At 38.5% G+C, this 24387-nt stretch overlaps 1 protein-coding gene across 4 annotated transcripts in view; it reads left to right on the forward strand.

Annotated features, from left to right (window-relative positions):
• The window catches only part of LOC127429807 (schwannomin-interacting protein 1-like), a 214710-nt gene that overhangs the window by 111505 nt on the left and 78818 nt on the right, over window positions 1-24387 (forward strand). For 3 of the 4 annotated variants that reach the window (XM_051679044.1, XM_051679043.1, XM_051679042.1), the window contains one exon: window positions 18351-18947. In XM_051679044.1, coding sequence (XP_051535004.1) covers window positions 18351-18947 — 597 coding nt within the window. Of the gene's footprint in view, window positions 1-18350; window positions 18948-23898; window positions 24025-24387 lie in introns of those variants that run through there. The other variant, XM_051679045.1, reaches the window with a different exon arrangement.

Raw genomic sequence — 24387 nt, forward strand, 5'->3', positions numbered from 1 at the left:
TAATGGTGAAATAGGGGCAAGGACTTCTTGTTCAATATGAAACCAGGGAGGGCTCTCTCAGGTGGAAGTGACCAATGAGCCAAATGCCTGAGACCGAACGCATAATAATAAAACTAAATCTTGGGTAGGCCTAGCCCACCTATGTCAATCGGCCTATGCAGTTTACTGAAATGTAATCTGGGATGCTTACCATTCCAAATGAAGGACTTCGCTATGCTATCAAATTGCTTAAAATAAGAAAGGGGGACATCTACAGGGAGTGACTGTAGCAGGTAGTTGAATTCTGGTATACAATTAATTTTAATAACATTAACCTTCCCAGTCATTGATAAATGTAATGAAGCCCACCTGTCCACATCGCTCGAAAATCTTTTTATTAAAGGGTAAAAATTAACTCTAACTAAATCAGACAAATTTGCTGGGAATTAAATACCCAAATACTTGATGCCCTGTTTGGGCCACTGGAAGGTGCCCGGCTGGAAGGCTGCTTCTGAACAGTACGCTGTCAGAGCCAAATCTTTGAATTTAGCCCAGTTGACTTTGTATCCTGAGAATTTGGAAAAGGAATGAATAATTCTGTGGAGGCAAGGCATAGATCAGAGACAAATAATAAAATATCATCTGCGTAAAGCAGAAGCTTATGCACCATACCTCCCGCCATCACCCCTGGAAAATCATCCTCCTTTCTTATCGCGGCTGCTAATTGTTCCAGGGCAAGACAGAACAATAATGGGGAAAGAGGGCAACCCTGCGGGGTGCCCCTATTCAGAGTAAAATAATCTGAAATTAATCCATTTGTTTGTACCGCTGCAACAGGGTGTCTATAAAGTAACTTAATCCAGCCAATAAATGTACTCCTGGACCCATATTTCCAAAATCTTAAAAAGATAATCCCATTCTACCATATCAAACACCTTTTCGGCATCAAGTGAGATTGGCAGGGACCGGAGTCTGATCATTCACTACTGACCACATTATATCAATGACACCTCTAATGTTATCAGAAGAGCTACGACCCCAAATAAACCCCACCTGATCTATATGTATAAGAGATGTCATAACTTTACTTAATCGGTTAGCCAAAATTTTTGCCAAAATGTTTACATCTAGCTGGATCAGGGAAATTGGACGGTAACACTCGCTTGGATCTTTGTCCTTTTTAAGAATCAGACTGATCCGGGCTTGTGTCATGGTTGGAGGAAGCTTTCCATTCTTTAATGATTCTGTATAAACTTCTAACAAAAGTGGAGCCAATTCTGTAGCATAAGATCTAAAAAATTCAGCCGCAAAGCCATCTGGCCCCGGAGCCTTGCCTGTAGGTAAGGCCTTAATTACCATGTGAAGCTCCTCCAGGGTTATCTCAGAATCCAGAGAATTGTTTTGCTCAGTCATCAATTTAGGGAGTTCTAATGGTTCCACAAATTTTCTAATATCTTCATCAGTAGACGAAGACGTGGAACTATAGAGATCAAGAGGTAAAAATTTCACCACCAGCAGATTTCACTGAGGGAATGGTAGAAAAAGACTCTCTCTGTTTTATATATCTAGCCAAAAGCTTCCCTGCCTTGTCCCCTGACTCAAAGTATGACTGTCTTGCCCTGAATAGCCAAAACTTCACTTTCTGCGATAAAATAGTATTATATATGTATTTCAAACGGGTCAGTTCTCTGAGGCCATCAGATGACATTCTGCGCTTCAGCTCTGCCTCTGCATTTTTAATATTCCCTTCCAACTCCACAAGTTCTCGTGCTTTGGATTTTTTAATGAATGAGGCATACTATATGATCCGGCCCTTAAGAACCGCCTTAAGTGCCTCCCAAGCCACGCCCACTGAGGACAAGTTGGTCTCCATATAAACATCAATTTCAGTCTTTAACATTTGTTGGAAATCAGGATTTTGCAAAAGGGATACATTAAAGCACCAACTATATGATTTATTTTTCTCTGTATGTGGCAACTCCTCTAAACTCACCAGGGCGTGATCTGAGACTAAAAAGTTTCCAACTGAGCAATCAACAACAGATGAAATGAGGGATTTAGACATAAAAAATAAATCTATTCTAGAATAAATCTTATGGACTGATAAAACAAAAAAAAAAAGTATAATCCCTACCATGGATTCAAAAGTCTCCAAATATCTGTAAGGCCAAGAATTTTACACATCCTGTGAAGCGTCAATGTTGCTCTAGTGGGCTTACATACTTTTGCTTCACAATGATCAAGGACTGAGTGTATCAAAAGATTAAAGTCTCCTCCCAATATTATATCATGAGGGGTGCCAGCGGCTTGCAACATCCCTTCAAGATCTATAATAAAGCCCAGATCATCAGCATTAGGTGCGTAAATATTAGCCAAAAAAAGACTTTGCCCCTGAATTTCTCCTAAAACAATAATGACTCTTCCTAATTTATCTTTAATCTGTTTGAGACATTTGAATTGTATATGTTTATTTATCACTATAATGACTCCCCTGCTCTTACTTGAGCCAGCACTAAAGAAAACATGTCCACCACATATCATATTTCTTACGCTTAAGAAAAGAAATAACCTTCCTTCTTTTGATGGGGTGCCCCAACCCATTCACATTCCATGTGGAGAAAGATAACCTGCTCATTAACTTTTGACATTTTGATATAATAGAAAAAATAAACTGTGTGTCAAAAATAAGATTATACAGACCACATTCCCCATTTGTGCAACAATAAAACCCCAAACTTCCCCCCAAACAAAACAAACAGAAAAAAGAAAAACGTGCGCATTAACCCCGCGCACGACAGCACCAATAAGTGTCGATCCCTCTAAACTCAAAGGTCCATGTATGCCTACAAGAGCCCCCGCGACAACTTTGCCGTCGGATTACTCAAGTCTGGAGCTTCTGCACACATTTTGTGAGGCAATATTACATAACAGAAAATACTTTGTAAAACAGACTCCAGCCAACAGGCAGAATAAACACAAAGCACATGTAGATTCATTCACAGAATTGTATCAAAGGTGTGTTCCTCCACAAAACAACTTCCAGCTGATATAATCCATTCAGTTTCCTTGGAAAGACAAACAATTGTTCAGTGAGCCGGCTGTTATGAGTGCAGCAGATGACGTAATCATTCTAATGTCCCTTAAAAATATTCCACAATAACAAACTCCAGCCAACAGGAGGCACAAGCACAAAGAACGATTAGATTCATCCACAGCTGTCCCGAAGCAGTGTTATTCCACAAAACAAACTCTAGCTGCTAGGCCGAACCAGCACAAAAAGAAACAAAAATGGCGCCCAGCTTCCTTGGATAGTCGAGTCACTGAACAGCGAATCAGTCCACTCACATAAGAAACGCCCAATGGTTTTACTCACACATAGTTTCTATGTAGGCCAGTGCCTGCTTAGGGCATAAAAATACTTTCGGCCGGAAACATCAGTGCAAAAGCGATCTTCCGGTGATGTAAGAGTTTCTTACATTCCTTGAACCAATCGCGTTTCTCTCGTCAAATTCGCAATGTCCGGGAACAAGAAAATATTGTGATTCTTCCAAAAAAGCTTTCCTTTGCTCCTCGCCTGGCGCAACACGAGATCTTTATCAGATGATCTCAGAAATTTGGCCAGAATTGATTGGGGCCTGTCTGCCTCAGCAGATCTGTGAGCCGGGACTCTGTGAGCTCGCTCGATTTCCAGTTTATGGCCTGTTATGTCAAGCAGACTCGGGAAGAGTACGTCCACGAATTTCACCATATGTTTGCCTTCTTCATGCTCAGGAATTCCAACAATCTGTATGTTATTCCTTCGGCTCATATTTTCAAGATATTCCAGTTTTTCCAAAATGTGTTGCAGGTCTATTTTGGACGCAGGTGGATTAGCGGATAATTCCCTTTCCGATGATTCCAGATAATCGACCCATTTCTCAACATCTGCCACTCTTGTGACCAACTCAGAGAATTTTGTTTGCATCGCCGTAATCGATCGACGTATTACAGCGAGATCCTCCAAATCAGCAGCAACCTTCGTCAGCATCACAGAGATGTTGGACAGTTGATGCTGAATTTCTTCTCCTGACGTGCCGTCCAAATCGAGTCCCCGGCTCGGAGGGCCATCAGAGGTTTCAGCTAGAGCACATAAGTGTTTTTTAATGTCTCCAGAGTCTGAGGATTTTGACTACTTTGCCATGTTTACCTCAAAGAGCAAATATGTAACTGGGTGTATCGAATCTCACCAGATTATAACATGAAAATAATTTTAAAAAAACTAGCAAAGTGCGCAGAGCTTGTCGCTCACACGTCTGCCTCTCGCATGGTGTTACGTGACCAAAGTGGGATTATCTTTTTAAGATTTTGGAAATATACTGGTTCGGGAATACTTTTATTGAATGGATTAAGTTACTTTATAGACACCTGTTAGCGGCGGTACAAACAAATTAATTTCAGATTATTTTACTCTGGATAGGGACACCCGGCAGGATTGCCCTCTTTCCCCATTATTGTTCTGTCTTGCCCTGGAACCATTAGCAGCTGCGATAAGAAAGGAGGATGATTTTCCAGGGGCGGTGGCATGAACGCATAACGGCGCATAAACTTTTGCTTTACGCAGATGATATTTTATTATTCGTCTCTGATCCCACTAGATCTGTGCCTTGCCTCCACAGAATTATTCATTCCTTTTCTAAGTTCTCAGGATACAGAGTTAATTGGTCTAAATCCAAAGCTTTGGCTTTGACAGCGTACTGTCCAGTAACGCTTTTCAGCCGAGCGCCTTCCAGTGGCCCAAACGGGATTAAGTATTTGGGTATTTTATTCCCAGCAAATTTGTGTGATTTAGTTTGAGTTAATTTTGACCCCTTTATAAAAAGGTTTTCGAGTGATGTGGGCAGGTGGGCTTCATTACATTTATCAATGATTGGGAAGGTTAATGTTATTAAAATGAATTGTATTCCAAAATGTAACTACCTGTTGCAATTTTTTTTTTTTTTTTTTTTTACAGTTTTCAGTATGTATAGGTAAATCTGATACATCCAGTAGAAGTGCCTGTTACTGCGACAGGACGTTGAGTACAGACAGGAAGACCCGTGTAACATCCTTGTGCTGTGGGGTTTCCCTCTAACCTCACTTTACCGCAATCGAGCACATACACATGCACACTATTATAAAACCAATAAGAACACCACTTTTATTCTTGACACAATGAGAGATATAGAATTAAATATATATGGAGTGAAAGAACAGGCTGGGTCTGGAAAATGGGGCTCTGGAGAAGCTGTGTGGTGTTGCATGGCAACAAACATATGATTTTCAAGTTGCTTTTCAGTGACAGAGAAGTTAAAACACTTCACCATCTGAATTTAAATTCAAAATATAATATCCCATTTGATGACCAGAAATACTCAGTCATTTTTTAACATGTGTTAACATGGCATTCATCCAGTAGTTTAACATGTAGAAATGAGCACATAAATGTGATACTTGTGAATTGATCAGATCAAAATGTAAGCAATTATTGTGTGAATCATGTCTACCATGAATCCCTGTCATCCCTTCATTATCAACTACCAGAATAAGAAATTATTAATATAAGTCATTAATAAATTAAGTATGATTATGAGTCATATGGAATTAAATACAAACCTTTATTGTTTTGCAGTGGTGACCCACCATCACATGCACTACAACAGTCAAGTAACTAAAGTTTACTATGTAAAGATTTTCTCAATGCACCATAATATATATATATCCTTTATTTAAATCCTCAGACAATTCTCGAGAGAGAGGCTTACTTCTCATTTCTCCCAAGCAACAGCATAAAAACTATGATAAAAACAGCATGAAAACAGCCTATTTTAAAACCAAAATCCCTTTAACAGATGAATAGAATTACAATATGAGAAACGTGATAATCAAATGAAACTGTTTCCTATTAGTGTCACAAATCATTGATGCATCACTCATGTTTATCTAGTTAATTTAGATGATTATTAGCCACCAAGGTGTTTCTATCCATCCCTCAAGTACATCAGTAGCAGGTGTACTAATGACACTCCTAATAAAAACAGTATTTATGCGTGTTTCAAATGCTCAACAATGGCGGCTGTACAAAGAATCCTGCAGCTTGAGCACAGAAGGTGATGCAGAACTCAGGCAGTGTAAATAAATGCCTACAAAAGAACTATGTTCACCCCGCTTGACTCTCTATCCGATGACGACATCATAAGAATATTCCGGCTTCCAAGGACCAAGATCCTTGAGAGGGCCACAAGAAGAAACTATGACTTAAGTCCAGCAATGCAGTTCTTAACTGCACTGTGTTATTATGCTGTAGGAATTTTTATGGAGGTGGTTGGTGATGGCCTGTGGCTCAGCAAGTCTTAGGTTAGCAAGGCTGCGACAGCAGTAACACCTTTGCTGTTACAGCTTATGAACACCATGCTGACTTCCTCCTCAAGAAATCCAGCTGACCAATCAACAGTTCCATAATATTGCCAACATCCCCAGAGTGATTGGCATCATCTATAGCACCCTTATTCCTGTGGCAAGTCCTGTGGTGAATGAGACCTTGTACATTTCCAGGAAGGGCTATCCAGCCATTAATGTTCAAGTAGTGTGTGATCACCTGGGGGTCTTCACTGACATTGTGGCAAAATGGCCTGGAAGCACACATGACTCTTTTAAGTGGGCCAGTTCAGCAATCTGGTGACAGCTGGCTGCTGGGAAACAGTGGACATCCTCTTCACCCAAACCTCTTGACACCTGTGCAGCATCCAGCCACAATTGCAGAGGAAATGTTCAATCAGGCCCATGGAAGGACACGCTCTATAGTGGAGAGGGCTATAGGTGTGTGGAAACAATGTTTTCCCTGCATCAGCAAGTCCAGTGGTGGCCTGAAGCTGAACCGCTCCAAAACCTGTGCTGTTGTAGTGGTTACTGCAGTCCTCAACAACATTGCAGATGTTCCTGAGAAGGAAAAGGGGGTTTGTGCCAGTGCTGATGATGACGAAGATGATGCTGCCGATGATGATAATCCTCTGAAACCACATCAAGGCTGAATGCATCTTGCAGGAGCAGAAGTCAGAGAACATGTTATTCAGAATACAACAAATTATTATTATTTTTTAAATACAGTTTGGTTACTGTGTTTGGACTGACATAACCACTTACACAGACATGTAATCCCAAACAGATATATGGACATACATGTATATTTCTACAATTATTGTTCATTTATTGGGCATATTGGCTATATAAAATTATACTGTGATTTGGGAAATAATATTTTACATATATGATGATTGAAATGTGAATGAATGAATTTTACACTTACATAGTGCTTTTCTGACACTATACTCAAAGAACTGCAGATATGCTGAATATATGTACAGTACAGATAACTTTTTATATCAGTGGAAACCATTAACATGCATATTATGTTTTACATATATTTCTATATGTGAAATTTCTCTTTGGGAATGTTGTAACAAAGATATTCTCTTGTAAATAATAAAATAACTCGCCTTTTCTACGTGGAAATGAAGCCAGTCCTGCCTTCGGAGGGTACTTTGAAGGGAGAACAATTGTGACAGTCACGCTGAAAGATCATTTCATACAGAATTTCCAGTAAAAATAAATTATAAAGTGAATGACGTGATATTTGAACACCACAACTTCAAGCCTTCCAAAGCTCTCAGAGTGGATGGTGAAGTATTTGAAAGCAATAGGGCATAGGGGTGATAGAACACACCCCAGCTGCGGTGAAATCAATGACGTTGACAACACAAACTAACAAGGAGCTATGCTTCTAACCACAGGTGGAGAGCTGTAGTTCCAACTACACAACTTTGCGATGCTGTTTGTGAATGTTCATGGAACTACAGTTTCAGGAAACACCAAATCGTTGAACTATGTTGGTAACAATGGAACTTGCGACCATAGTTGGCTGTCGATTTTGGGAAACGCAACCCAGGTTGACACAGGTTAAGGGCAAAATCATTAAGTTCTCCATCTACAACTGGGGCTAATAGAAAAAGAAGACCTGCAATAAAAACAATACACATAGCCAAACCCATTTCAAAGTATCAAGTATCATTGTGGACCATTACATGTTACTGACAGCGCGCACCCATTTTTCTCCTCTGTGTTACACGGATTATTGCATCGATCTCAAAGCACCGCTTATCAAGAACAACCATAACAACAAACAATTGTGTGAGGGATTCACATCGATCTCAAACCCTCACCGCTCAGCAACAACAAACAACAACAACAACAATAAATTGCGGTAAGTTATGGCATCTGCTCATGTTATTTCTTCCTGCATTGCATGTCACATGTTTACAATAGCTTCTAACGTCAGCAGTGAGGGATTTACATGTGATAAATGTAAGGAATTAGTCAGGCTGACAGAGAAGGTTAATGAGTTAGAGACACGCACCCGAATGCTAGTGGAGGTCAGTGAGAAAGAGAAGCCGGTAGATACTGTTTCAGATGCGGGCAGTACAGAGAGCAACACACACACTTTGGTTCCGGCTGTAGAGCCCCCACGGCAGGGCATTTGGGTGATGACTCGGCGGCATACTCTCTCAGCAAAGCGACACCACTCTCCCGTTCCTGTTAGGGTTTCCAATCGATTCTCCCCACTCAGTGATGCACCCACTGAGAATCATGTTGAAAGAGCCCATGTTATTGGTGATTCTATTTTAAGGAAGGTGGAAATAGAGACTCCAGGCACTATTGTTAAATGCATTTCGGGTTCCAGAGCATCTGACATCAGATCAAATTTACAAGTGCTGGCTAATGCTAAATGTAGATTTTCTAAAATTGTTATTCATGTCGGCACTAATGATGTCCGGCTTTGCCAGTCGGAAATCACTAGAGATAATGTTAAAGAGGTGTGTGAATTTGCAAAAATGATGTCAGACACTGTAATATGCTCTGGCCCCCTCCCTGCTTGTCATGGTTATGAGGTTTATAGTAGATTAGTGTCACTGAATGGCTGGATGTCTGAGTGGTGTCTGGAGAATAGCATAGGATTTATAGACAATTGGAAGAGTTTTTGGGGTAGACCTGACCTGCTAAAGAGAGACGGACTCCATCCCTCCAGGGAAGGTGCCGCTCTCATCTCTAGTAATTTGACTCATAGTCTTAATGATAGTATTTGACTAACTAGGGCCCAGATCAGGAAGCAGACAAACTGGTTAATCCGAATGTCTGCTAGCTGCCTTGAGACGTCACACAGGTCACATAAACTACAACACATAGAGACTGTATCACCTAGATATCACATAGAGACCGTGTCTGTTCCCTGAACTACCAAACACAAAACTCTCACTAAATCATTTAGAAAAAAATTTGATTAAGGGCAAACTTGAACAAAATAAAAAAAATTAAAGATAAACCTAATATGAAGGTAGGGCTATTAAACATTAGATCTCTTTCTACCAAAGCACTACTTGTAAATGAAATTATTACAGATCATAGATTGGATGTGCTCTGTTTGACTGAAACCTGGCTTAAACCAGAAGAATATATTAGTTTAAATGAATCTACTCCCCCAGGTTATTGTTATAAACATGACCCTTGTCTGAGGTTTTGCTACAATTTACAGTGAAGTTTTTGGTGTTACTCAGAGGACAGGATATAAATTTAAGTCTTTTGAACTAATAATGCTTAATGTGACAACATCAGATATAAATTTAAAAAAAAACTCTGTTGTCTTTTACCCTTGCTTATTCTGATTTCCTTGGTGAATTTGCAAATTTTCTATCAGATCTAGTAGTTAATGTAGATAGAGCTTAAATTGTTGGTGACTTCAGCATTCACATAGATAATGAAAATGACACATTGGGATTAGCATTTATCGATATTCTCAACTCTCTTTGAGTCAGACACAATGTGACAGGACCAACTCATCATCATAATCATATGATGGATTTAATTCTGTCATATGGAGTTGATGTTGATACTATAGAAATTCTAACGCAGAGCGATGACATCTCAGATCATTACCTCGTCTCTTGTTTGCTGCAATCAGCTAATGTCACTCAGTCTACACCATGCTATTGTTCAGGTAGAACTATTCTTTTGACCATTAAAGATAGCTTCACTAATAATCTTCCAGATCTATCTCATATACTCAGTAAATCCCAAAGCCTAGAAGAACTTGATGAAATAACAGAAAATATAAATACTGTCATCTCTAGCACTCTTGATAGTGTCGTCCCCCGCTTTGATTAAAGAAAATTAAAGAAAAAAGCCTTGCACCATGGTACAATGATCACACTCATGCTCTCAAGAGAGCAGCTCGGAAAATGGAGCGCAAGTGGAAGAATACAAAATTAGAAGTATTTCACGGTGCATGGAAGGATAGTGTCTGTAGCTACAGACAGGCACTAAAGCTGCCATGTCAGCATATTTTAGCAAACTCATATAAAATAACCACAACAATCCTAGGTGTTTATTTAGTACTGTGGCTAAATTGGTTAGGAATAAAGCATCGACTGAACCAGATATTCCGTCACAGCACAATAGTAATGACTTCATGAATTTCTTTACTGATAAAATTGAAATAATCAAAAATAAAATTGGAATTATGCAATCATCTGTCACAGTACCTCAGAAAACAGTGTCTCATAAATATCCTCACATGCAGCTTCAATCCTTCGCTGTCATTGGTCATGAAGAGCTAACAAAACCTATTGAAACATCAAAAGCCACAACATGTATGTTAGATCCATTACCATCCAAGCTCTTAAAAGAGGTATTCCCTGTAATCTCAGAACCTCTTCTTAATATTATTAACTCCTCGCTATCCTTAGGACATGTCCCAGGAAACTTTTAAAATGGCAGTTATCAAACGCTTATTAAGAAGCCATAACTTGATCCTTGAGAACTGGCTAATTATAAACCGATTTCAAATCTCCCGTTTATGTCGAAAATACTAGAAAAGGTAGTGTCCTCCCAACTATGTTCATTTCTACAGAGAAATAGTATATATGAACAGTTTCAGTCAGGATTTAGGCCTCATCACAGTACAGAGACTGCACTTATCAGAGTTACAAATGACTTGTTCTTATCATCTGATCGTGGCTGCATTTCACTTCTAGTGCTTTTAGATCTTAGTGCTGCCTTCGACACAATAGATCACAACATTCTCTTGAATAGGCTAGAGAATTATGTTGGCATTTGTGGAGTTGCATTAGCATGGTTTAGGTCCTATTTTGCAGACCGCTACCACTTTGTCTATGTAAATGAGGAATTTTCAAACCAAACAAAAGTATGCCACAGGGATCAGTTTTAGGGCCTCTGCTTTTCTCCTTATATATGCTTCCCCTGGGAGATATTATCAGGAATCGTGGAATACGTTTCCACTTTTATGCCGACGATACCCAACTTTTTATTTCTTCAAAACCTGATGAGATTTCATAAATCTCCCAATTAGCAGAGTGTATCAATGAAATAAAAGATTGGATGGTCAGAAATTTCCTTCTACTCAATACTGACAAAACAGAGGTACTAATTATTGGACCAAAACCTCTAAAAACAAGCCGCTAAAATATAATTTGACTCTCGATGGATGCACTGTTACATCATCATCAACAGTGAAGAACTTAGGTGTTATATTTGATACCAATCTGTCCTTTGAAAATCAAATTACCAATGTTTGCAGAACAGCATTCTTCCACCTAAGAAATATTGCTAAATTATGACACATGCTCTCTGTTGCTGATGCCGAAAAACTAATTCATGTGTTCATGACCTCAAGACTAGATTATTGTAATGCATTACTTGGAGGATGTCCAGCAAAATCAATAAATAAACTACAATTGGTTCAAAATGCAGCAGCCTGAGTGCTGACAAGAACCAAGAAATATGATCATATTAGCCCCATTTTATCATCTTTACATTGGCTACCTTTTAAATTTCATATTCATTTTAAAATTCTGTTAACTACGTACAAAGCTTTGAATGGTCTAGCTCCGCAGTACTTAAGTGACCTTCTACCACGCTATATTCCATCACGTTCATTATGATCACAAAATTCTGACCTGTTAATAGTTCCTAGAATATCGAAATCCACAAAAGGAGGTAGATCTTTTTCATATTTGGCTCCTAAACTATGGAGATGCAGACACACTCACTCAGTTTAAGTCTAGACTAAAGACTCATCTATTTAGCCAGGCATACACCTAATTTATCATTCAACTCACAATTAAGCTGCTGTAGTTAGGTGTGCCTGAACCAGAAACCAGAAACACTGATCGTGATAACTCTGCAATAAATTGAATGGCATCTATGCTAATATTATTTTATTTGTTTCCATGTCTCAACCTCGGGACTCCTATCCTGAGGTCACCAGAACCGGCTGGATCCGGCTCCATTCCTGCTTGGAGTTGGACTCCACTGCTACATGTCACTGAGTGATGATGACTAATAGCAGCCGGTGCCAGCCAAACATCACTTCAATCTATTACGATGGACTTCAGAGGATAAACTGATGCCAACTCCAACCATAAGACATGGGATACTTCATATGCCACTGCCTGAACCTTGGATTTAGGATAGACCTCACCGAAATTACCGGCCAGGTTGAACTGCGATGCACCTAACTGATCTCTGCCTACATCACCTCGATCTAATGATGGACCATACTCTTGAAATGGAATACATAGACTATCAATGAATTGCCAACAAAACCCTTCATCATCCAACTAACAAAGGACAATTGCATCTATGTGAACTTCTGCAGTTAATCCAGGATGTACTTCAAAGACATTAGTCATTAATCTTACAGTTCATACAAAATCTTTGTTTAAACACTGACCCTTAACACTTACTTAGTTTACTCATTTTAAACCATGACTTGCACTATAAATAAGTAATATTGGCATTATATTCATGATGTTAGCCAGAGGGGAACTGGCCCCCACAGTGAGTCAGTTTCTCCCAAGGTTATTTTTCTCCACTAACCATGTGTTATTAACATTAACATTTGTGTGTTAATTCTGTGTACAAACATTTTCATAAAGAAATCATAATTCATTAGTTTGCACTCAAATTTATTCTAAATTTACAAACAACTGCAACAACTGAAACCACACATACACAATCATCACATATTCCCGGTGTCCTTATAAATGTGGAATAAACATTAAATGAGTAAAAATACACACCCACACACACAGACACAAACTTAGAAGTGTGCATCCCCCTAGCAGAATCTGAAAGATGATCATCTTTTGCTTTTTTTTTTTTAAAGCTATTAGACAACAGAATTTGACATATATTCCACAAGACAATGTAATAACTGAATTTACGCAAATGATCCAGTTAAAAATGCTATCATGCCATCCCAAATGTGTATGACTTTATTTCTTCAGCAGAACACAAATGAAGATTTTAGAAGAATATTTCAGCTCTGTAGGTCCATACAATGCAAATGAATGGTGACCAGAACTTTGTAGCTACAAAAATCACATAAGGGAAAGTAATTCATATGACACCAGGTGCTTAATCCATATCTTCAGAAGCAATATGATAAGTGTAGGTGAGAAACAGATCAATATTTAAGTCCTTTTTTTTACCCTAAATCTCCACTTTCACTTTCAGATGTGAAAGTGAAACTAAACAGGCACCACATGTCACTTTCAGATGTGAAATTGGAGATTTAGAATAAAAAAAAAAAAGACTTTAATAATGATCTGCTTCTCACCCACACCTATCAGAAATGTTGAGAGTAGGGATGTGCACGAGTAGTCAAATACTCGAATATTCACTCTTGTCAGGAGCAGAGGGAAGGCTCAGGACCCAAACGCAGAATGAAAAAATAACATAAGGTATATTTTATACAAAAAAATAAAAAATAAAGGGAAAAACTCAAACTACCCCGAAGGGGAAAAAACAAAGGAAATATAATCCAGGATGGGGCAGGGGAAACTGGAGACAGGACCAAACGGACTGGGTTGGAATGGGAATAAACCGACACACACGACCAACTGGAACAAACACAAGATGAACTGACCCTGGACAGCACACATGAGGAGACTGAAATAGGGAGAGGGAAGGTTAACGAGACAGGGCAGGTGAGACTAATAAACTAATAATGGGCAAACAAGGAGCGGGGTATGAAATCAGACAGAGAGACGCGGTGATACAGAAACAAAACAAAGACACATGCTCTCACAAGACAGCCGATTGGCATGAGCGCACATCGCCTAGACAATTAGGCAATATATGCTCATGCCAACTGATAAACATGACTAGAGAATGCGTAGCAACGGCAAACAAAGCGATGCCACATATTTTCACACTAAACAAAACCTGAGTGTACATTGCGAGGCAAACGGCATGCGATGCACGCAGCAGGTGTCCAGTCAAAACAAGACTGGACAACTGTGCGAGAGTTCGGATACACACACCCGAAATCTCAGACCGAAGTGACTGAACCTCAGCACAATGTGAAGACAGCTCGTGAAGCGCAAAGAGTGCAACGCCCATCCGTGGTCGCGAGAGACACAAAGACAGAACATGGAGCATGAGTGTACAGATCCCAACACAGACCGAAACTGAACCAGACAGGGAAGTCAGGATCCAGACACCATGCTCCGGAGATGAAACACAAAACAGACCGAAGAGCGCACGGCAGGGAAAAAACCGAAGCCATGCGCTCACACGAAGACAGACAACGAAACACAAGACAGATATGTGACGATGTTGCCACGGTCCTGTCAGACAAAAACCCAGACTGACAGAGTGACAGGACCGTGACAGTTCTGCAATAATTATTCAAAAACTAATAATACTATTGGAATTTCGCAAAGTTTTAACTAAAACTAAATCTCTCAGTTATAACAGAATGCACAGAGTGGCGCTGTTGAGTGTGGACACAAGTTTATCACATTTGATGAGCAAACGGTTCTGTCAGTACGTTTAGATGGACACCAGAAAGCGGGTTATTGTGAGAATGTGGCTTATTGCGAGAAAGCTGGGTTTCTGTTTACATGCACTGTATAAGGAGTGTACTCTTTACTCACGTATATGTGCAGCTCGTCAGAAAGCAGCATCCCTGTAGCAACGTAATCCCTGCGACGCTTCTGTAAACAACAAACATGGTATCCGAGAAAGACTATGCTATTTTACTTTCTGTTGTTTAGCTTTATTTATAGATATTCCACAGTTGTTGCTGTGTTTGTTTTCTTAACTTTCTGTTGCGACCTACAGCGGAATTGCTCTGCAATAGTGGGGTTTCCCCGCACGTATATCTCCGGTATTCCTCCAATGTATGAGCGCATAGACGCGGGGTTAAGGGACATCCCATCATTTAAACTGGTGTGTATAAATTAGTATAGTTTACTGAGCATGTGGAAATTCTTGTTTATCTCAACAAAAACATGACATGAGATACAGTATAAACATGATAACTATTATATGCCGAGTGTTTATATTCGTCCTGTACATTAATTGCGTCAGTCTACTTTATCTGCTTTGTTTCTTTTTCTTCGCTTTGCGTGAACTTAAATGCTTTCATTCTATTCTTTTTTTGTTTTAACACATTGCTTGTTTAAATGTTTTCAACCAAAAAACAGTACATAATATAAGTTTGTTTTGGATATAACAGTACATAATATAAGTTTGTTTTGGATATAACAGTACATAATATAAGTTTGTTTTGGATATAACAGTACATAATATAAGTTTGTTTTGGATATAACAGTACATAATATAAGCTTGTTTTGGATATAAATAGAAGCTTGTTTTTTTAAATGGTGACGCAACCTTAATGATTTAAAAAAAAAAAAAAAATCACAATGTCTCTTTCTCATTAATTACCTTTTTATTATTTAAATACATTTAAATAATAGAATATTCATATTTGTTTTTTATGAGCTTAAATATTCGAATACCAAATTACTGATGAATGCCCATCCCTAGTTGAGAGAATTTTCATTTTTAGGTGAACTATCCCTTTAAAAAGAAGGGGATGTAAACTTTTGAACTGGATCATTTGTGTAAATTCAGTTATTATTTTGCCTTATGGAATATATTACAATTTCTGTTATGTCAAATAGCTTTATCAGGGCAGTACTAAATAAAATTTTACCTCATGGCAGTGCTTGAAGTGTGCAATTCATGCCACAGTACTGGTAGTGATTCTAACTCTTTTAAGGTGCCGATATGGTGTCCTTTTCGCAAATCTATTAGGTGAAATTAAAGAACTGCCATGAAGTTCTTTCCACATTGAGCACTGCCGCACATCCTTAACCTGTGGACAATAAGGCACAGATAAATATGCCTGCATAAGCAGTGCTTTATGCCTTCATCCAACATCTAAAGTGGTACATAGAACAAAATCATCCTAAATTGTAATTGTAATGATGTACTGTACACAATTTTATATTGTGATGTTTTGCATGAATTCACATGACTAATGTTGCAGTTAATGTTAGCTCTTTATTAGTTTTTGATTAGTTCATTTCTTAACTCATCATTAATTCATGCTAAAGTATGTATTATTTCATGATTATTCATGTATTGTTATTATAAAGCGTTACCTCTAAAACATGTTACCTTCTGAAGCACGAAGCATATGAAACAGAGCAAAGGCAATTCATGTGTCTCTCTGAAATAGAGAAATATGTAAAACTTGCATTGTTAAACATGATTATTAAACAGTCCTATTACTAATCATCATCATAAAGTTTATATTTAAGAATTTAGTTAAAACACAAAAGACACCAACTGTTTCTCAGCACAATTTATAGGTACGGCAGATAATAATGTATTTCAAATATATGTTATACTGTTGTGAGACATGTAATTATAAAATCATAAAGATAAATTTAGACTTCTAATTTTGCGATGTTCATTTGGACCTCTGTGGTGAACATTTTTGCAGACGACACCATAGGGCTGTGAAATTAAAACACATCCTTTGAGAATGTAATGACATTTTTAATATCTCTTCTCCTTGTGTATTATTTACTCAGTATGTTGCATGTTGCACCACTGCAGGCTCGCTCGCGTGAGCATCATAGGATATTCGTGAGCGGTCAGATAAATGGATGAACTAAAGTTAAAATTTTGAAAATATGGCAATGATTAGTGTGAAATAGATCATGTGGCTGTTGCCAATATCCAATAATGGAAATTAGTCCAACATGGTGACATATATAAATTTTCCTCAGTTACCTGTTGCCTCACGAAAGGCTGGCCGTGGACAAAGCATTTAATAACAAACTTACGAAGCGGGAACATTTAAAAAAAAAAAATTAAAGGACAAACATTTCAATTCTAAAGTTTTATTCAACGATATATGAATGAATGAATGAACGTTACATTCATATAGCACTTTTCTGACACTGCACTCAAAGCACTTTCACACAGTGAACAGGGGACTCTCCTCAACCACCACCAGTGTGCAGAGGAGAGGAGGCATTTTACAAACCAGGGATGAATTAGTGATCTCTGCAGCCATCTAATGTTTAAACTTGTCATTTCATTAGATTTTACATTTTTTCCAGCAGATGGCAGCAATCTGCACCAATGCATGACATAAAATATTTTTCCTCATGCATGAACTTATTATTAAAGTTAATGCATAAACATAAATTTTTTGTACAAATCTAAAACTAAGAGCGCACAAGGGTTAAGTAAATATATAGTCTGCATGTGCAGCATGTTTCAGTGAATAGCACACACAGGGCTATCACAATGAACACTACACACAAACAACATCTTAGATGTAGATGCCCAGTAGTTTGTTTGCTTATAATCTGCACCGGAAGAGCATTTCACCAGATTTTGAATAAGAAGTAAATTAAACTACTGTGAACTAGGTTACACACACAAACACACACACTCAAAGGACTTCCTGGAGTGTTTCGACCATCAAAATAAATGCCAGAGGGTTTTAAAATTCCTCCACAATATTAATCGTGGCTATCCGCTGTGCTGCAGCAATTGTGAAGTCGCATTCACATGATTCACGTGGTTTTGAACTCCACATGAAAAGCGCTTGCAGAGAATGTCTTGTTTTGCTTTTAGTGTTGGCACTGTGCTCGTAAATGAAACTTTATCCAAATTGTCCGGTAAAACGGAAGTGCAACACAGTGCCGGGGATATATGAATGTTTCATTTCAGCGAGTCATGTGAATGCGGCTTATCACAGGTCCCATCTGGGTTTGTTTTGTACAAAAAATAAGAGGTCCTTTCTATATCACTTGATCATTGACACGGTGTTTGTGGTGGGTGTGTCAGTATTATCAATCAAAATGTAGGTAAAGTAACATGATTCTATCAGACCAGGTTGACCATTTCATATTTTTGTCTTTGGCTTTTGATTTTGTTCAAGCCTCTTCTGTCTCGTGTGTGTCTCGCAGGATTATCGGGAGGATGGCATGGACCTGGGCAGTGATCTCTCCAGTCGCTCCAGTTCAGAGTCCAACTCTAACAAGGTGACACCATGTTCTGAGTACAAGTCTTCTCCCAGTCTGGAGCTGGCCGGACTCGAGGACTACGAGGAAGACGAGGACTACCAGCAATACAAGAAGAGGGTGCTGGTGGACTGGGAGCGTGAGTACGGTGGAAACTACGCAGAAAACCAGCAGCTGGAGGCCTTCGGCCACACCGGAGCGATCCTTGAGTCCATCAACAGCTACAGTCTGGCCGAGGAGTTCCAGAACGTCAAGACGCCTGCTGCTCCACCCGAGGAACTGAAGCAAAACGGGAACTTGATTGTGCCATGTGCCGGCGCCCCCTCGCCCGGTGAGGCTCAGACTCTGGGCAGATCCAGCCAGAGGAGCGCGGTGACAACAGGTGAACAAGTTGAATCAGGAAGAGGATACAGAGAAGAATGTGTGGAGGAGAGCCAGCTTCCTGCCATGGATTGGGCGGCTCTGGAGAGGCATCTGGCAGGTCTGCAGTTCAGAGAACAACAGAAACACAATCACGGCCTGAACCGCACCAACTCCACCAACGTGAGTCCATATTCATTCTTTATGGCTGCTAGAGAGAGAATGTGAAGTTTACGTGATTGGCTGGTAGAGATCAAAGTTCAATTCAAGTATGTTTTTGGATTTTAGATAAGTTTTTGTATCACAGTTGATTGTTCACTATGAGTAATCCATTGGTACTTCCTGAAGAGTGTAAACACAGTTTTAAAAATGTCAGTATCGGAATATATATATATATATTTAAGAAAAATAAAATATTTAGTGGTGAAATGTGACCCAGACATGTTCGTGACAGGTTTCGTGAGATTCACCCATTTAACAGTTTAATTTTTGGGGGGTAAAAAAAAAAAAGGATGCCAAAATTTAACCCGACCACATGGTATTGGAGCATGTACTCTATAAAAAAGTAATTCACCTCTGAAGAATTTAAAGTGATGCATAGTTGCAATAAAAAATGAAATACTGTACATGTGCACGCTTTGATGCACATCTTCTCATTGTGTGAATGTTTGTGTGCTTGATTCACTGATCAAATTTCCATTATCGTCTTTCCACACACTGCAGATCTGCTGGAGTACTCAAAACAGAACAATGTCTGCTGAGCGTGTGTGTGTAACACAGTATGATTCTTGTGCTGTGGTGTAGTGGTTAAAGCACTGGTAACTGATAAAGGATGATGGTTTAAACACAGGCAGGTCATGAGCTCATAATCATGTGATGTGTTTGCTTTAGTCTGTTGGATAAAGTGTCTGCCACATGACTAATCACTAAATATTCAGAGTGCAGAGAGTCAGAGAATGAAATCAAAACTGACTTTTCATCAGTGCATGTTATTCTAAAGATTATATATATATATATATATATATATTTGTTATCTTTCATCAGAATGTAATCACTTGTTCTGCCTCTGAAATGAGTGTGGGTGATCTTATGGTTCGCCAGTAGGTTAATAGCTGTTTGGGCTGCTGTTGCTGATATATGGGTTGTTATTGTTGTGTCCTGTTGACTTTAATGTTGATTTGCAAATGAGAGTTGTTTCAGTTTATATCACTGATTATCTATCATGTTATTATCAGTGATGCAATCACACGATCAATATATTATAATTATATTATTATACAATAATAATATTACATTGAATGTTTTTATAATTGTAAAAATAAAGTGTTGTCAGCAGATGGTGCTGTCGCAGTATTTCAGAACTGACTGCGGTGTGTGACGTGTGTGTGCTGCTTCACACACACATATATATACAAACAAACACTACATTATTGATGTAATGCTTTGAGCAACACGTAATATGGATTGTTTATAGGTGTCAGTCCACTATTTGAAGCCTGTAATGATCAGTTGTGTGTGTGTGTGTGTGTGTAATCAAACGAGCAGCTCATCACACAAATGAAGCCCTGAATCAACTTTATACTGATTTTTTTATAACCAAAATTTGGGTAAAACAGAAGGGAGCACACACTTGTTGCTCTTGACTCTTTAGCTGTAATAAGCAGCAGAAAAGTAAGGCCTAAATAAAAAAAAACTGTATGAATAATTACATTTTAATTACTGATTTGCTTCTCATTCAGAACCTGTAAGAATCAAATCTGTATTAATGCATCATATATCTGTCTACATCCGCATCGTTCAGTTAGGCAAAGAAATGTGTGATGCAGCAGTTTCTTTCAGAATCAAAGCGCATGCTTCAGTTCTACTAATAAGAGAGAAGCCTCATTTCTTCACTCAACAGGAAGTGCTGTAATTCCAAAAAATGACTGTGATAAACCCTTTGGTCTTTGGTTTCATGAAAAATGATCAGAACCAAATGAACCGGTTATCAGCATTTAAAAATAATGTTTTCACTCCGGAACAATTAGAAGGGACTTTGTTCCTGTTTTCGTTTACGCTCTGCAAAAATGTTTGTTTGTTTTTGGATTTTGTTTTCGTTCCTTGAACCATTTTTAATCCCTGATAACAGGATTACTTGCCAAATAAATATATAAATGAACATACAATATTGATTTGCATTGAAATTATGATTTAATGTGAGAAGAAAGAGACCACAGAGTTCCCAGAAACAGCTGAAATCAGCCTCCAGTTTGCGTCAAGAGTTCTGTTGGTGTTTATTTTGTTATTAATGACCGTCTGACTCCTCATTATCCATCTTATTACAAGAGTTCTTCCATTTATAAATATATAAATGGATATAAAATATTGATTTGAGTTGAAATTATTTTATGAGCTTACTTCTAGAGATCGCACAGTGATCCGTGAAGCAGGAAAGATGACTTATAAAACCCGGATGAGCGGTCTGATAAGTGGATGTGCGTTCTTTACTGAGAAATATCAGGCCGCTAGATGGTGCAATGGATCAGAATCGAGTATTCCAGAGAGCCATGTAATAAGCTATTCTATTTTGGCGATGTTTGGCATTGTGTGTGTGAGAGAGTACGGCTTTACCATGCGAACACACTGAGCTTAAGGACAGCCCACACCTTCAACTGTGTGTTTGTGTGAGACAATGTGAGGAATGCAGTCAAGGCTCTGTCTTTGGTTACCTGATCTCGCAGCTCATTTCAGTAGTGAAGACAGATAACACGCTGAGCAACAAACACATTCAGCACAATCAGTAACATACTACAAGCTTTGAAAAGCTGAATGTGTACTTTGATCTTTGCTGTGTGTTTTTGCTAATAACAGAAATGTGCCTCTGAACCTTTAAGAATGTATTTGACTGCACATACTGTCTGACATTCAAGCTTCAGCAGTGAAACACTTTATCACAAACCAATTCATAACATTTCATAAGCTCACAGCTTTTGACAACACACAAGCACAAATATGGTATATGAATTGTTGTAAGGTGAATCTCAGAGTTGTGAGCAAATAGAAGAATGTTTATTTACAGAAATGTGACAGTAACAAAGTAACCATGAATCAAAATGTAACAAGATATAAAAAAGACCAAAGATAAAGATCAGTTTAAAAAAAACTGCACTCACAAGGTAACAAGACTAATTTAACGAGATCCAATGGGAAAACAGAACACATTAACAAGATCTAACGACAATGAAACAAGAACTCAAAACAAAAGACATGAACAAAACAAAGACCAACATAAACATTACAATTGTCAATCACATCTTGTCCAAAGAAATAAAGGTCTGGCAGCGGATATGCTACCTACTTGCGCAGATGACATATTCTTCAGATAATGTCTTGTAGGTCTTTCTGTTGCTATACAGACAGGTTTAATTGTTGTGTAGCAGATGTATAATCTTTGACTTGAGCCCCGTTCACACTGTCAGCGACGTTCTTGCTGGGCGTCGCTAGTGGGCGTTCCCTCTGCTGTCACACTAATGTTGTTGGTGGACTGCACATCTGGCCATATCTTTATTAAATCTGATCACAGATGAGATGCATTGCTGGTAAAACTATAAGGTATCGTTCTAATTTGACAAGGAATCAGTTTTCAAAATATTACAGTTTTTAGATAACCTGCAGCAGCAGTGCTCAATGCATTTCATTGACAAGATGAACGATTTATCAACGAATGAATCAAACTCACTCAGACAATTTAGACAATTTCTTTTCCATGCACAGTATTTTTATATCAGTGTATGTTTTCACAGGCAAATCATTTACTATAATAATAATAATAATACTAATTCTTTTACCTCACCTCCGTCTTGCCTGCACTTGAATCCATTATCTCAGGAGAAGAAGGACTTGAGCTCCAGTGACATGCTCTTCACTATTATTGGTATTTACTGCTGAAAGTCACTCCTCATTTGCAACTTGTCACTGGACACGCCCACATGTAGTTGCCAGAGGTTGCTGTCACTTGTGTTGCCGAAAGTCGCCAACTCTCATTGAAAAGGAGTGAGATCGCGGACTCTATTTTCGTGAGCGGTGCAATGACCGTGCACAACATCTTATCCAATTTTCGTGAGAGGGTTAATTCTAATAGCAATTTTTGTGCCAGCACAAGTGGACGTGGGTGGGAGTGTTTGCACTACTGTGGGAGTTTTTTAAACTGTGGGGTACATTTTTAAAGGTGCTGGTGGAATAAGTTGGAGAGGGTAAAATGTTTGGGTTTGGTATGATTTATTTATTTTTGACCACTTCGTTATTTTGTTTATATTTTCATTTAATTTTAAGTGTAATTTCAATTTAGAAATATGTTTGGTTATTTTTTTATTTTTTCAATAAATGAATTTAATTTTTGAAAATCGACTGGTAGAAGTGAAGTGCAATCACTGTTAATACTAGCCATGATGTGTGTGTCAGTAGATGAAAATTATTAATAATACTTAATACTAAGTGATTACTATGAATAATACTACAGTTAATAATAATAATAATAATAATACTTACATTCAGTGCACATCCAAATCCTGAATCACATTTTCCATGCGTATAAAAAGAGTGTCACTGTCATAGAAATATGCCCAACAATCATCAAGGACACAGTTAATGCGCAAAAGAAGGTAAGTCCATATTTAGATTCTTCTAATTCATTGCATATCATCCATTTACACTACCAACTTCTTATGAATGTGATTATTATTGTTTATATCACTGGTGTTTCAGGGAATGGACTATATAATAGGACACAGACAATTCAATAAACGGAGAAAACCTCCAAATTAAATTGCAGTTGACCCAGCCCATTAGTGCTTTGTGTGCGAGATTTCACCAAACCCACTTATGCCTAGACTTAGCGCATACTTGCACGAAAATACCAAAACTCCATGGCCATGCCCACTGACTTTGCGTGTATGACTTATGGTAGAGCGCTGCGCTTATTGGTCTTAAAATAGACCCTTGGCTCAGAGAGTGAGTTCAGCTGAGACAGAGCAAGTCTGATGTGAGATAGTGTGTGTGTGTGTGTGTGTGTGTGTGGACATGCCCTCAGTATACACACTCACTGCAGGTTCCAGCATGTTTTTCACACACGTATCAGCAGTTTAACTGTACAGCTGCAGTTTGATTGAGTTCATTTTCATTGTATGTGTGATGAAGAATCAGTTGTAGAAGAGTTAGTTTAATGAGTGTGTGTGATATATCAGCACTGGATTCATCTGCTCACGGGTCACACCTCACTCAGGTAACATCATCATCATGTTCTCAACAGCTCTATTCTCTCAGCAGCTGATGTTTTTTCAGTCCTTTCTAGTGTCATTTAGAATACTGGGACAGCACTGTGAGGGAAAAGCAAACAGATGTGTAGTTAGTGTGTTTATTCGTATGTTTATTCATGTGTTTCGAGCTGAGACTCATCTGCTGAAGTCTGTCTAACACAAGTCTGCTTTGGTCACACAATACATGGAGTTTATATGCTCTCATTACCATCAACACATACACATAGATGGGTGAGTCTCATGAAATCTTTCAAAAACATGTCAGGGTCATTTTTCACCCCAAAATAAAATAATAATAAAAAATGCTTACATACAATGAAGCTTATTTG

This window comes from Myxocyprinus asiaticus, chromosome 39, assembly GCF_019703515.2.
Source record: "Myxocyprinus asiaticus isolate MX2 ecotype Aquarium Trade chromosome 39, UBuf_Myxa_2, whole genome shotgun sequence".
In the NCBI taxonomy this organism is placed as follows: Eukaryota; Metazoa; Chordata; class Actinopteri; order Cypriniformes; family Catostomidae; genus Myxocyprinus; species Myxocyprinus asiaticus.